This window comes from Ciconia boyciana, chromosome 2 (assembly GCF_034638445.1).
Source record: "Ciconia boyciana chromosome 2, ASM3463844v1, whole genome shotgun sequence".
NCBI lineage: Eukaryota > Metazoa > Chordata > Aves > Ciconiiformes > Ciconiidae > Ciconia > Ciconia boyciana.
The window spans coordinates 37,753,942-37,770,216 of NC_132935.1; the positions used below are offsets into that span (position 1 = coordinate 37,753,942).

Below are 16,275 nucleotides of genomic sequence, written 5' to 3' on the forward strand. Positions count from 1 at the left end.
TCTTGTTCTGAGAAACCACTGTCAAACAAAAGTACAAGCACTTGGCTACATGATTTTCTAAAGATAAGGAGAGGGATTCTCCATCTCCAGACATTCTCAGAACAGATTAGACAAACATCTGTCAGAAATGGTTTAGCTGCAGTTATGCTGCCTCAGGGTTAGCAATTAAACGATATCTGGAGGCCCTTCCCAGCCCCATTTCCTATTACACTCCCTCTGTAGGCAAACACATGTGTACATTTCTGGGAGAGGAGGTCCCTGGTGAGAATCAGCAGCTCAGCATTCAAGTAAGTCACAAGAGGAACTATTTATGTTTGCTCTCCTGTGGTGTCTCTTTAGAGCTGTGCTGTAGCTGGTTTTGGTGGGCAAAAAGGTTCCTTCTGTCTCTCTCACAATTCAGAACAATATTCCGTCACTAAGCTCTCAAAAGAAGGTCCATGAATCTACAGAAGACATTAGTTCAGTGATTCTACTTAATTGTTTCAGAACCAGAAGCATTCTCCAGGACTGGCTGATAAGTAATCAAAGAAAAATAATGTGAAGCTCAAATTTAATACAGATACTATAAAGATACACTAATTGGTGAGTGTGCCAAATTCTACAGTAGAACTTCTTCTGGAATAGCAGCTGGCATAATATTAATCAATAAAGCTCTGTCATCTTCCAACAACAGAGATATGTATGGAGCTTCGTAGATTAAATTCCAGTTCTCCATAAAGTGAAATTTATACATTTGTACTGTGTTTGCGTAAGTGAAAATACCACTAGACTGCTTTGCTGATTGAACTGAACTTAAGGTCCAGTACAGTGTTTTCACTTGACGATGCACCTTGATAGGTTTAAAGCTGTTATAGAGGAAACTTCTATGGACGGTACATATTAAATTTCCTGCATGTTCTCTTAAGCAGACAAGCCATAGAAAAGAGTATCTGACTGCACTATCCAAACAAACAAACAAAAAAGCCATCAAACTAGATTCTATTTGGCTATGCTTTAGTTTTATATAACATGTCGGGAAACAAAACAGCAACCAAAGTCATAAGGAACAGTCATCTCAGAATTCTAACTTATAAACAATCATAGAATCATAGAATAGTTTGGGTAGGAAGGGACCTTTAAAGGTCATCTAGTCATCCAACCTCCCTGCAGTGAGCAGGGACATCTTCAACTAGATCAGGTTGCTCAGAGCCCCATCCAACAAAAATTAAAGGTGTGTCTTCTTTTAACCAGCAACTTGGTAATTAAAAGTAATTAAAACTAACTTGACTAATATTTCAGCAACATAGCATTAAGCAAGCTAATGCTGTCAAACCAGTGGTCTGTTTAAACTTTACTGGATTAATCCGAAACTTTTGCACTTTCAGCTAAAAATGTAAAGGGCAAGAACATCTACAAAACTAGGTACTTGCATTGCCTAACTAGCTGCTGCCTAATCCAAACAAAGTAGAAACCAGGGCCAAGAGTGAATGGGCACCAAACTTCTATAAGCATAGGAAGAACATGGATTTTTGCACTTCTTTTTTTGTTGGGAAGCTGCCTGGAACTAGTCATATAAAGCTACTAAAAGCATGGTAACTTCGTGCTTAGGGTACTTGCTGCAGAGAAGTCCAGGTTGCTGTAATCTATCCCAGGGGAGCTTTTCTGCATTTTACATTAATAGTTCATTGGATTAAATGTAAAGCATGTCCACATATAGCCAGAGCAATGAAACAATAGTGTCACATACATGCGCGTGAGTTGGCTTTCGTTTAGTTCATATATCTCTGTGAGTTTTGTTGTTGCAATATAGAATTCCCCCTGCACTTAGCTAGTTACCTCTGTAAGTGAAATGTAGACATACCTGAAGCAATACTCCGGGAAGCAGGAAACAAGTTTCCTTCCCTCTTTTGTAATTACTGACTCAGCAGAAAGAGACTTAAACTGCGGATAAAGCCATATTTTTAGGAAGCATATTCCCATAGGGCCAGAAGCTTGTGTTAATACTATATGTGCACAGCACAGCTGGTTGTTATGTAAGTGTTTTTAAATTATTGCTTAAGTTCTCAAGATAAGGATTTGCTCAGAGAAATCTTCCACTGGATAATATTTCAAAAGAAATAGTTTCATTTTAATAACTTCTGCAAATAAAATTTCTTCCCCATTTCTCCCTCAGCCACACCTACAAATCCTAGAGCTAGACACTGGGGTAGCAAGAAGTCACTCTTTCAAATCTGCCAAATGATGAAGTTACTTGATACGAGCAGTACAGAAGGGAACCTATTAATATTATTGTGTTATTGAAATGAATAGAGATACATTAAGGTCGCTTTTAAGATTATCCAGATAAAGTATCAAGGGTGTGAAGGTCTTAAAAGGAAGCAGCAGAAACTCATATGGCAATAAAAACCATTTTATTATAAATTGGCCTTTGAAAGAAAGACAGCTGCTTATTAGACAAGCTACATGCATTTTTACTGAGAGACATTTGTATTTTTTTCATTAACAAGTACTATTGAGAATACTATGTCCCTACATTATTGCATCAGCAAATGCTTTTAAAAACTAAGATGTAAACATATAGCTAGGAAAAATTTATCTGTTTACCATGGCTCTTTTTCCATCAAAAAGCAGTAACTGAATAGCATCAGCAATGACCCATGAAGTATCTTTCTGGAAAGCACTAAATCTACTCTGTTCCATGCAACTAGAGAGAAACACATTTCTATGTAGTTTACACAGAACTTTTTGTGATGGCTTTGAAGTGCCTGGTGCAGAGTCAAAAAGAAAACAAGAAACCCCCACCTTGATATTCTTGCCAAACTAACGAGAGCAGCATCAACAAGAACTTCCACAGCTGACTCTCAATTCAATTAGGCACCATGGAGGCAGAGTTTATTCCATAAGCAACTGACAAATGGAAACTGCTTCCTGAAGCCAAAAAGGTCAAACAGAAAATGAGTAAGGCTTCCCGCAGCTCAAAGGTGAAAACAAGTTTATCACACATGCCTTCTGCATGGCTTTCCCAGCTGCTGTTTATACTCCCCAGCCCCCTAAGCCCAGCTGCTTGTTGCCTATTAAGCGCATCTCAGCTCCTCCTTGGAGTTCTCCTGACTTGTTACGCTTCCTTGTCAGCTTGTTCGCAGTCAGGGTACCAGGTGGCTGCTTCTCCTCTACAATGCCAGCAGTGGTTGCTGGGCTGAGTGCTAGTATCAGCCAAGATTGCTTGCCATACACTTTGGAGGGAGTAGTGCCAACCACAAGTGTTAAAAAAACATGAGATCATGTCAAAATCATGAGAACTAAAACAAAAAAATGACATGGGATTTTCTGTATGTTTTAGTGTGAAAATAAAGTAATATTTTCCATGGTTTTACCCTCTACCCTCCAGCTTAGAAAGTGTCCCAGAAAAATACCATTGTTCTGGCCAGTCCCAAGAACAGCCAGATCACAGGAGCCCAAGACTTCACAGCTTTCACAACTGGGACCACTCAAGAGTCAAGCCATCCTATCACACTTCGAGACACTTGCATACAATTCACACTTGCTAAATTATTAATCATTCTAATGAGTGTTGATGGTACCCACTATATCTGTAGCCGAAAAGCTTTTTGCCCTCTGAAGACCAGAAGCAGGATTGATATTCTGCCTTCCTGTATAAAGCTTGTCTTGTGTTTCTTCACATGTAATCAAAATACAAAACCAGACATGTCCCCGACCAAATCTCTCTGCACTACCCAGCCAAAACTGCCTTCAAGTTCTTAGACATGCAAGAACTTCTAGAATTAAGATGCTGCCAAATTCTAATTTCTTTCTCAACTTGTTGTGGGCAATCTTAGTTCCGCTGAAGTCAATGAGATTTTTCCCAGGGATTAAATATGGTCATAATTTCACCCAGTAATGGCATAAAGCAGAAAGAATGGAGCTTAACAGATGTTCAGTGACGCAAGTGGAAGAAGAAAATAAGGCAAACCTACTTTACATTTTTCAGTAGTGTCAAGGTAAAATATGAAATGCAGGCCACTAAGGAAGAATAAAACCCATGAAAAGGAGATATTAGTTTCACAAGAATGCTTTACTGAGCACAACTGACTAAATATAGCGTATCAGTGATAACATGTGATAACATGCTCTCCTATATGCAAATGAGTCTTCAAGTATATTGCAAATACACGCAGCATAACAGATTTTCTTTATTGATGACAAATTAATGAAGCCCCTTCCTGAAATGACCTTCAAGGGACTATCACCATGGGGTTCCAGTACGCTAAACATTTTACATACAGGAAGTCCACACTGTGATGATACATACAGCAAGTACTTGTTCATCACAGTGTTACCTTCCATTTTACTTGCTCATGACTAAGACAGACCATACACTTTCTGTGCACTGTATGTTTGTGAGACAGCAAAAAAAGTTCACACTATGAAACATTCATGACAGACAATTCACTTTTATTTCTCAAACAAACAGATGGTTTGTTATACTGTATTTTTTAATAGTTGCAAGCAATTTCATTATATCATTATGTCTAAGATACAGGAACCAAGCGTACATAATTGAAGACAAAGGAAATTGAGAACACACTTGACAGAATTAACAGGTAAATGAAATCAGTAAATGCAACTGCCACATCCCTTCATTTGATGTCTGTGCGAAAGCATCTTCTAAAGTTCCAAGCACACAGCACACACCAGTTAGCGTATTTTAAACAGCAAATTTGTTTCAGTAATCCATATGGGTAACTAATGCTTTATCATATATATGAAATTCCTTTAGGTGCTTTATTTTTGCATGCATGCTCCATTCCTTATTGATATGTTCCCTTTTTAACAGAGTCTTTATTTGTTTTAAAGATCAAAGTAGATAAACTCAATACAAAGCTATGCGGCACGGGCAACACCTGTTTCTGCTACCCACACACATACTCTTTCACTCACTCCCCCTTCTGACCTCTCTCTGCAGGTGACGATGAGTGAACAGCTAGTTCTCTGTGAGACCTGAATGGGACATACACATTGGCAGATGTGGGCGAATACTTTAATGTTTATTAATCTAAAAAAGAGTAAAGATTACAAAAATATAAGAGGTAGAAAACCTTAGACAAGTTAAAATACATAAAATCTCTAGGTAAAGTTTATTTTGGTCAGGCAGAGTTTAGTTTATCAAATGTCAATCCAAAATAACAGGGGTATAAACTAAACAAAAACATTATAGTAACTTTATACTAAAAGGCGACAGTTACCCTTCTTTCCTAAGGCCACTGTACCACAGTAAATACTCTGATTCAGTGCATTAGAGCATCCACACATCAGAGCGGTTCCACTTATGTACTGCTGATACTAGAAAAATAACTTTATTTAAAATTATTATGTATAAACTAAAGCAAATTTTCAGGTGTAGATTTGATCACCGTAATTTTGTTTTAATTAAATTGTTCTTCAACAATCCCACTGATTTCACAAACCTGTGAAATCAAACAGAAAAACACAGAAATTAGGGCTAAAATTTAATGTACACAAAAATAGGAAAAAAGGGAAAATTAATCCTTCATTGTCTTTGCATTTTGTAAAAGTTTTCCATAATGCTGAACTCACAGTTAAATAAGCAACATTGATCAGTATGTTGATGAATCCCAATTCATTTTTATTTCTAAAATATTCAGAAGCAAATCACAGCTTCTTTAGTTATATTATTTCTTCCAATTATTCAGTGTTTTGGAGGGTTGTTCTGCTGCTTCTTTTTCAATAGTAGTAATAGATTGCAAAAAATGACTAGTGTTGCAAAAAGCATCAAACATAACAGGCAACTGTGATGAATCAGATAAGCTGAAATAGCAATGTTTTCATTTCTGGCTGTGTTCAGGTTGAAAACCTACCCCAAAGCAAAATGGAAATGTAGCTTTTACAAATATTTACATACGCACATTGAAATAGATTGTTTCGCAAATGTTGTAACACAACCTGCCCCCCCTCCCCAAAAGGTTTGTAAAAGATGTGATGCTGCAACTGGACCTATTACATGGATCCAGTTATAGAATCAGGGTTATAAACCAGAAATAAACACCACAACCACATATAATTACACAGCTGAATGCATAAAGGTCTGTATGTTACCTTAGAACCTTTCACCTTGCCATTTTTAAACACTTGAAGGAAATCAGGCACAGCAGCTTCACATTTATTCACTCCTTTTGAATATATAAACATGCAAGCCCTCTTTGGGAGATTAAAGAAACTTGGCAGGAGCAAACTATTCCCATTATCTCCAGCTAATCAATTAAATACAACTGGGACAAGATCTTTAAGTTTCACTTTGCCAGGTGATAAGCCTGGACTTTACATCTGATACTCTACTGATACTCAACACAGCAAGGTACGTACCATGGAAACCTCTGCATCAAAAAAAGAAATAAAGCCTAGGAAATCTTAGCAACAGTTCTTATCCTTTATTAACCTTATATGTATTTTTTTGTCATTTATACCGAATGTTTAACAACTGTTTTCCTTGGAGGCACTTCATTTAGCAGATATTCAAGCATTGTCACAGTTTGATCTTTAAGTAACAAATTTGTCTTAAGGGGGGAAAAAGAAAAGCAAATATATGTAAGCCTGTTTCATTTGCAGATTCTTCTCGTGACTGTTACCCACAAAAACTCCAGGGGCTGTGGTGGTCTTAGCTGCAGAACGAAATGGGATGCCAGCCAGAAAATATATTCCATGCTACCCCGTATCCATTATGGAATTCTTGACTAATGAAAAATTATGTTAGCAAGATCAAATCAACTCTCAGCTGATATGAGACAGAGAAGCATCAAGGTGGAGATGCAAGAGATTAAGGACGCCCTGAAGGGGTGATGGGATTCAGTGAACCCACCTCAGTCCCCCAGTAAGACAGATCTCTAGCTGTCCTCTGAGGTTGCTTTGTTTCTCTCCTTACTTCAGAGAACAAACAGCTTGGACTAGACTCTCTCACTTTTATGTAGCTGAAGGTAGGTGAGACGAGTCGTATCCTGACAGGCTGATTTCTCCAATATAAAAGGGAATGACTATAATTTAAATGTAGTTAATACAAGCAGGAAGCCACCACTGACTGACTTGGGGAAAATAACTGAAAAACTACAGCCATTTTAAATTTAGTGAAATCATACCAGAAAGAAATACAGATAGACATTAGAATTGGGCCCCAGACTCATGACAGATTTTAGAAACATTAACTGGTGATTTTTCATAGCTTTGCTGTCAGTTATCACATTTTATTATCCCATTTCGCAGATCAAGGAAATAAGACACGGAGAAAATAAGCATTGCCCAGATCCTGCTGTAACACTCACACTGGCACTACACATTGCCAAACAAGATTTAACCAAAATGAACCGAAGTCACATATCAAGGATCAACCCTCCTTTCTTCTCCCTCTCCCCCAGACTCCACATTCATGGATTTTCTCCCTGACAGGGTCAAGAAGAGTCACCATAATTACCTCACAGAATCTTAACCTTTTCCATTAGAGAGCTTTTCCTACTTGAATTTGAAATCCTTCCTCTTCATGATAAAAGAAGAATTTCTACAGTTTTGGCTTAGAATAAATCTTGGCCTTGTAAAACACATTTACAGCAATAGGATAATAAGGAGTCTTTTTTTTTTTTTTTAAGAGCTTGGAGAATACTGGGCCAAAGAAAGAAAACAGATTTCTTTCATAGAACCTTCACCTCCTGGCCATTTTTGCACCCTGGGATTACAGTCAAGCATTCTACATTTTTTCTGGTTTCTGCAGCAATCTGGCCCCTCTGCTGAATCAATCAGTCAGCTGTGGAGCCAAAAGCCTTTCAAGCCTTATTTAATGCAAAAGGATGTACTCCCTGCTTGCTGCTCCCTGGGTCTTGCACTTCACGGGGTCATTTGCATTCAAGCAAATTGAGTGAAAAGTAGGTGTAGAACATGACCAATGTGCTTTGGTAGTACTTCAGGGCTACTTCATGCTCTTTTTTCTTCACTGCTATAAATGACTACACAAGGCACTGGTGAAAGGTGACTGGGTTTGATAGCTCTTGAAAAAAGCTGGGACAATGAAATGCATAAAAAGCACACAGAGGTTTGCAGCAAGATCTTCCTGGCCTGTAGTGAAAGCAGTCAGCCGGCATGGCAAATGAAGGAATCAAGAAAGGCATAAAAGAATGAGCCCATCAGCATAATTTGTTCCCTAGCTCTTTCCAATGCTCTGTACTATGAAGGACACATGAAATGGCCAGTTCCTCCCAACTGGAAAGTCTGGACAGCAGCCCCTCAGTCAAACAGCTCACCGGTGTGTCCCTCTAAGGCCAGACGCAGTTCCATAGGATGACTTTGAGCCTCACAATTTTCATAGGATTATAGTCACTTGTCTTTACTAAAACCCTAGGGGTATTGCTTCATGAGCATTTTTTGTTTGAAAGGCTAGCTGAAGCAGTTTCAGCTCACCACTGTCAGACTTAGACATTATCCATAGCTCCTCCCGATTCACGCAGCACAAACGTTGGGCAGCCACAGGGCTGAGCAGCAACACGGGACTGAATTATCTGAGTAAAACTATTCCTTTTACTCAGAGATTTTTCAACGAGATCCGTTCTCAGTTCACTGCATGCCTTCACAAAGAGCTGCATTTAAGTTACCTTTACTCAACAAGTGTTTTGAAAGAGCAAAGTCTAAAAGGGCATGGATTAATCTGATATAATCAAAACTGAATCAAGTAATTTAATTAAAGTTCCTTCATCAACATGCAGCAAAATAGGCTTCATTCCCATTAAAAAGTTACATTTCTTTGCTATAATGGCTAGCCTTGTTAACTGGTTGTCAGTGATTAGTCAGTAAAAGCTTTAGCTTATTTTATTCTCTGAAATTCTTTAATATGAAAGAAGAGCTTTACTTTCCTATAAGTTTATTTTTTTATTATGTCCTTTTAGATTGATCTTTTAACAGCACAATATTAAACAACCTGTGTTTCAACACATACACTATACTTTGTTATTCAAATCAAAGTTCCTGTATCAATATATATAGCCTGCTATATCAATATACAGCCAGTGGAGTATTTTTATTGTGATGTATGTAAATCAATATATGTTTATATTCTTATTTTGAAACAAAATTCTAATAAAGCTTAGTACAGTTTTCTAGTGATGAGCATAGATGATTATCTGTTGAACTTACCTGTATATCTATCCAGAGTGGTTTATACAAAGCATAGAACTCTGTGGAATTCAAAAATTAAGGACAGCCAATATTTTTTCCTGAAAGCTTAGAACTCCATTTGCAAATGTTTTTTGAATTCAAAAAAATAAAATCTTTTAAAAGCAAAATATTTCTGTCACTGCTATTATATACACTGCCATTTAATACCGGACAGTCACATAGATAAAATTAGCGTGAACATATCTTGTGCTTTGAAATCTACAGAATTCTATGACTATCTAGAGCATGGTAAAGTTTAACAGTATTTTATTAATATCTTTGTTATGGTCAATACTAATCCAAACTGTCATATCTTACATTTCCCAGGTGTATATTTTTGGATCACTAAGGACAGCCATTACTTTATCCAGAAGCACCCTGCCTTCTCAAGTAAATGATTTTTATATTCCAAGGACTAAATTATGAGAATAAAAACAACTGGGGGGGGAGGCTTTAAAGTTTATAATCACTAGAATAAACCTTAGAATAAAAATCACAAAAATGTGTTTACATGTACATACAGTTACGCACATTTTCAAGGGTTTGTAAGAAAACAGGTAGCATAAATGTAGAATCATGATCATTGTATCATGCCCATCTTTATCAATGCCTAACATGTAGTGTCCAGGAAAGCAAATGAAATTGCACATCCAGACTGCTCTTATGAGAATGAGTAAGTATATTCATAGACACCAAGACAAAAAAATCCTGCTGTGATCATCTAGTTTGACCTCCCATATACCTGTACAGAGCCCACAGAATCTCCCCCTGGATTATCTATTTAGAAAGCCCAATCACCTCGTGTTAATGACTCCAAGTTCATTGCCTCCCTTAACTTTTCCTTACAATGCTTACGGCTTCTGGTTGCTAGGACATAGCATTTAATTTCCTTCATCACAGTTTGATGAGTTGAATCTTTTTTACTTAAATGTCTACCTACAGATACAAAGTAATCTCTGAGGTTCCTAGCTGAATGCCTTTAGGTGAGGCAAACTCCTAAAAGGGTTTCCCAAACCCTGGGTTGTTTTTAATCATCTTCTGAAATCTCTCAAGTAATTCCAATCTTTCTGAATGGCAAGACACCAAAACAACAGTTTTTTACTCATATGATGTGGAATAATTACTTTTCTACTTAACTTTTTAGGCATTGGTCTACCCTTCTTTGTGACAGCATTATGCTGAGAGCTCACACTGAGATGATCTTCTATGATCACCCTAAATCCATTAGATTACTGCTTTCCAGGACAAAGCCTCATTATTCTGCAGCAGAGACAGATATGTTTCTCTGGTGCCAGATATATTTCATTTGGTTCAAATATATTTCATCTGGTTATAATAAAGTGCATTTTACTGGAATGTGGCCATTGTACCAGGGGATTCATACCATTTAATAACTTCAACTTGTCCTTCCCACCAATTATCCAAACCTATCAGACCCTAATGAGCCCCATTCATCTACATCTTCCCATTAGAAACTCTAGTTTTTGATTCCTCAGTGAGCCAGCTTTTAATTTACCTAATGTGTGCCCTGATAATTCTCTATGCCATTTTTTAAATTACAGTGTCATTTTTTATTACATTCAATGTCTTTGGGAATCCAAGTTTACGATACTAATGCAAGTTGCAGAAAAAGATATCCTTAGGTTTGGAAGCTGTACTGAGAACAGCTTTCTGCACTGAAACAAATTTTGAGAATTTTTTTCCTCACTGCAATGGAAAATTCCCTCCTCCTCCCAGATATTTTGTTCAATATGAACTTTTCCAAGATTAAACCAAATATCAGTCAGTAGAAATAAAGTGACATGAGCTAAAGCCTCAATAGTATAAGGAGATAATGGCAGCTTTGGATTTAAGCGCATCCATTCAAAAAATAGGAATCTTGAGTCTAGTTCCAACTTTCCCTAGTTGTATTTGAACTCTCCCCTCACTATCCAACAGTCATTTAACTTCTGGTAGAAATAATGTCAATCTCTAGATTTGTTTCACTTTCTATAAATAATTAAATCCAGGTGGGCAAGTTTCCATGCTTGAAAATTGTTTTCTCTCATTTTCAGATTCAAAAAGCAGTTATATGAAATGGTGAAGCTTCAGCTGTGGGTGTTACAAGCCATCCAGCCAAGACCATCCAATAGGCCTGGAGAAATTCTGTTTACAGGAACATAATCCTTACTGGTATCCCATTTCTGAAGTGGACATAGAACTGTCTCAAGCTAAAAACCTAGCTAAGCCACTGGTAGTGAAAATGAGAGACAATGTACCTTCTTTAACATATGTAAGTGCACAATAGAGGAATTTAGAAAATTACTCATACTCGAAGCAGACAAAAGCTTTATGACAGTCCTTAGAAAGGTTATGTGGGATGGGGAGATATGACTTTTTTACTCCAGTTTATATCAACACTCTTGAAATATTAAATGAAAGAAAGATACCAATAAGTTTCTCCAGAAGATTCATGAATCTGGAATTAAAGTCTTCCAGAAGTTCAACCCAGATTCACTTTTGGGACAAAAAAGTGCATACTTATAGTGCATTTACTATTCACTGGGAAAAATTTCCAACTACAAATACTATGTTCTTATTAACCAGACATATAATTGACTAATATGTTTGAGCAATGCCTCATAACTACCTTACTCCCCAGAGAAACAAAATCTAGCCCTAAACTCATACCCACTGAAAGAGATGTTTCCAGTCCTGCTATACCCCATCAGAGCAGAATACAAATACAAATAGCTGACTTTGACCAACAGAAATGGAACATGTTTGTGCTAACGTCATAAATGTTGCAATCAACAGTTGCTGCTCTAAGCCTGATTCTGTCATTCTCACTCATACTGAGTAGTACCTAGCTCTAGCAAAAAGAAACCTTCACAGTAAAAACACATTCCAGCAGTAAAATCCTTATTATCAACTCTGATCAAGCAATTTTCCAAACCTTAGGAACACTTATTTTAATAATTAAGAAAAACTAACTGTTTAACCATGTGAATTTGCTCAGTGTAAGGAATTTTACCCATGGACAAATATTGTATGGTTTGGAATTTTACTGGAACACAGTCTGAATTTCTTGATTCTACAAAAAACTGTCTCTCATTCTTTGGGTCTTTTTCCTAGGTGGACATTTGTGCAGAATGGGAAAATGAAGGTTTTCTTCAATACCTGTTGAAGTAGTCAACAGAGTGTCTTTGCAGAGTTTCAAGACCAGTGCAAGAATGAATGGAGCTGAAACCCCACTTTCTCCCAACAATCAGCTTTGATTTATCAGCAGTAGACCTTCCACTACAAACCTTAGAAAAGAGTTTGCAGATGTATAGTGGCAAAACATTTAAGTTTCTTGCCACAGGCCAGCAGGTGAGAGTTAAAGCCCTGTCCCAGATCAGCTGAGCTAGAAATGAGCATCTACTGCTCCTGTTGGCAAGTCGAAGTTAGAGTGAAGTGATAGCAGCCACACCACTCAGTGTGCCATTGACTACAGAAACTGACATGCCTTAAGCAGATTAGGGCAAAGGAATGTATATACACATAGATATATATTTAATATGGATTAACCAAGTAGCAAGTTCACTAAGAGTCTACGTTATTCACCTACCATGTACACCTGCCAAACAGACTGACTGCAGGTAGAGATCCTCTATGTCCAAGGCTGTGAGACCTGGGGAAATTTGCTGTGTGGGTTACTTCTTGAGTTAGGCACGCAAGAAAGCAGACTTGGACTTTTGGGCAGTAAATCCATGCCAGGACTACAGATAGTAGGTCAGATTACACCAAAAGACTGTCTTTGTCTTTTCAAGGTTCTTGGAAGCTAGTGATGCATTAGAAATTTCCAACCAGCAGTCTTTGTAGGACCTGTTCTCAAGGGAAAATTCAAGCTGACTCTTGCCAGTCCCCTGAAAGGCCAAATTGCTTCTCATAAAAGCTGGCTAAGAAATGCTCTGGTGGTTGTAGATGCAGCTCTTCTGTTTCCTTGTATTAGTACCCCATAAAAAAGAAGATTATTTTTGCCAGCTCAAAGAACTCCCACCAAACTGAAGTATTGTGGCAGTGGTAAATACTTTCTCCAGATCCCTCCTCTTTCCAAAAATGACCTCCATGCATCCTCTGAAAACTCTGCAGAGAATCAGCACACAAGCAAACTACTACAGGTGATAATGGGGAACTGTCTTCAGAATGACAGCTGAGGAGGAAGACACATGAGGCCCTGTCTACAGGCTTTTTAGTGACACTAAAATCAAAAAAGAACCACAAACCCTTGATTTTGGATCATATTGCCTTGGCCATTTTCACTTTTCTTTGCTCAGTGTGTACAGAGTATCAAAGGAGAACACATCTAGCAAGCAGAAGAGATTTAGTTACTAAATTATAGTAGTTCTTTAAAAAGCATGTGTTGGTTCCTATTTTTTAATAACAGAATTTACATTTCAAGACCAAATAATTATACACTTATCTCTCTCTCTCTAACATATGGCCACAAACTTAATTAAGCACATAAAGAGGAAGAAGGAGAGGGTATGCTAAAAAAAATCAACAATGCTTCTTAAAAATGTTTTTCTTTCCTTCTTTAACGTAACAGATCTTTTAAGCAGCAATCATTTATACTCTTTTATATGAGTACCTATTTGATTTGAAATTTTGTCATAATTGGTATGAAGCTTTAAAAATTATTGACTTGCAGTTATCTTTGGATCTCACTGATCAGGATAAATTTTGAAAATGCTGTCAGAGAGTCTGAAGGATTTAGAAAGTAAAGTCTGATTTACAAGAACTGAGAACCTAGATCTCATTTCCATAAGACAAGATGTGCGCTGTCGTATCTGTTTTGCAAATGATGTTTGTTGGGAGATGTTGAGATGTCAAAGTGACCCAATTCTGTTCAGCTACCATTGGCTTTGAAAATAGCCTTTTTAAACTCTTACATCTGACTACATTTGAAACTGTTACCCCCAAATTTTTTCATTCTTTTTCTTGTAGAACACTAACCAGAAGGTATTAATTTAAAAGAACTCAAGGTGACTCACATAGCTTCTTTTTTTGCATTGTTAGTTTTCCCACTACCAAAAACTAGTTTTACACCTGGCTGCTATTATCTCAAAGTAGTCAAAGAATGTGGTAAATATTATCCACATATAATTTATTAAAAGCTGAGTCAAAGAACAGGTGTTGCTATTGTAAAGATTAATTTTGCAGCTCTTCTGCTCAAACTCATAAATTATGAACTCCTGGGCCCCCTCAACACTAAATCACACACACAACATCCACACAGATTTATTAACTTTAGGGTGAAAAATGATGTGTAATCTTGCCAGCTGCTCTGCCTACAAGCACTGGCATCAATCAGCAAGTATGCCAAGCCCCTCACTGACTCTCGACTTTACATCTGGGAATTGGCAGCTTCTCTTTGTCAGCAGTGGCAGTTCTGCACTTTCTGCTTGCCAATGACACTAGCACATAACCTCAGATGGGGATGATAGCATTGTTATTGTTATTTTTAATAACATTCATCATTATTAGATTTCAGATACAGAAAGTATTGCTTTGATCAAACATTTTTGTTCTACTCCTTTAGTTATATTAGTAGAAACACTGACCTACTATAAAGCGTGCAGCAGCTAACTACACTACAGTTAACTGCACAGTCAACATGGGTTCACAAAGGGAAAGTCCTTTTAACTTGATATCCTTCTATGATAAGGTCACCTGCCTAGTGGGTGAAGGGAAGGCAGTGGATGTAGTTTTTCTGGATTTTAGGAAGACTTTTGATACTGTCCCTCACAGCATCCTTCTGGACAAGCTGTCCCACTTCGGGATGAGCAGGTTCACGGTGTGCTGGGTGAAGAACTGGCTGAAGGGCAGAGCTCAGAGGGTTGTAGTGAATAGGGCTATATCTGGCTGGCGACTGGTCACCAGCGGTGTTCCTCAGGGTTCAATTCTAGGGCCACTTCTGTTCAATATATTTATCAACGATCTGGAGGCAGGAGTTGAATGCACCATTAGCAAGTTTGCTGGTGATACCAAACTGGGAGGTGCTGATGACTCTCTTGAGGGACAAAAGGCCTTGCGGAGGGATCTAGATAGACTGGAGCATTGGGCAGTGATTAATGGGATGAAATTTAACAAGTTGAAATGCCGGATTCTGCACTTAGGACAGAGTAATGCCAGGCACAAGTACAAACTGGGAGAGGAGTGGCTGGAGAGCAGCCCTGCAGAAAGGGATCTGGGGGCGCTGGTCGACAACAGGCTCAATAGGAGCCAGCAGTGTGCCCTGGCAGCCAAGAGGGCAAACCGCACCCTGGGGTGCATCAAACACAGCACAACCAGCCGGTCAAAGGAGGTGATCATCCCGCCGTGTTCAGCGTTGGTGCGGCCTCACCTTGAACACTGTGTGCAGTTCTGGGCCCCACAATTTAAGAAGGCTGTGAGGGTCCTTGAATAGTCCAGAGGAGGGCAACAAAGCTGGTGAAAGGGCTGGAAGGAATGTCCTAGGAGGAGCAGCTTAGGACTTTGGGCTTGTCTAGTTTGGAGAAAAGGAGGCTGAGGGGCGACCTCATTGCTCTCTACAGCTTCCTGAGGGGGAGAAGGGGAGAGGGAGGTGCTGAGCTCTTATCCCTGGTATCCAGTGATAGGACACGTGGGAATGGTTCAAAGCTGCGCCAGGGGAGGTTTAGACTGGACACTAGGAAGCATTTCTTTACCGAGAGAGTGGTCAAACACTGCAACAGGCTTCCTAGAGAGGTGGTCGATGCCCCAAGCCTGTCACTGTTTAAGAGGCATCTGGACAATGCCCTTAACAACATGCTTTAACTTTTGGTCAGAAACTATAGCTTACAGCTACCTTCTTTCCCTTCTCTGTTCTCGGTGCCATAAGATCCAGCAAAAACAATTGTTATTAGTTAGGAAACTATCATCTCTACTGATCCGGTGGTAGGACCTAAACTTTTATCTATAATTTACCACTCTGTCACACTGAGCAGTGACAATGATCTACCAGGATTCTTGGAATCTTATAGCACAGGTTCTTGGATGCTCAGAAGTCCCCACACCCATGCAATTCAGGTACAGCAGCTATAAAAGAACCATGCTGTGCAACTGATG

At 38.4% G+C, this 16,275-nt stretch overlaps 1 protein-coding gene across 1 annotated transcript in view; it reads right to left on the bottom strand.

Annotated features, from left to right (window-relative positions):
* Positions 1–4,522: 4,522 nt before the first annotated feature.
* C2H8orf34 (chromosome 2 C8orf34 homolog) overlaps positions 4,523–16,275 on the bottom strand; it is a 172,904-nt gene continuing 161,151 nt past the window's right edge. The window contains exon 14 of the mRNA XM_072851245.1: positions 4,523–5,444. Within this exon, the coding sequence (XP_072707346.1) occupies positions 5,437–5,444 (8 nt within the window). The 3' untranslated portion in view covers positions 4,523–5,436. The remainder of the gene's footprint in view (positions 5,445–16,275) is intronic.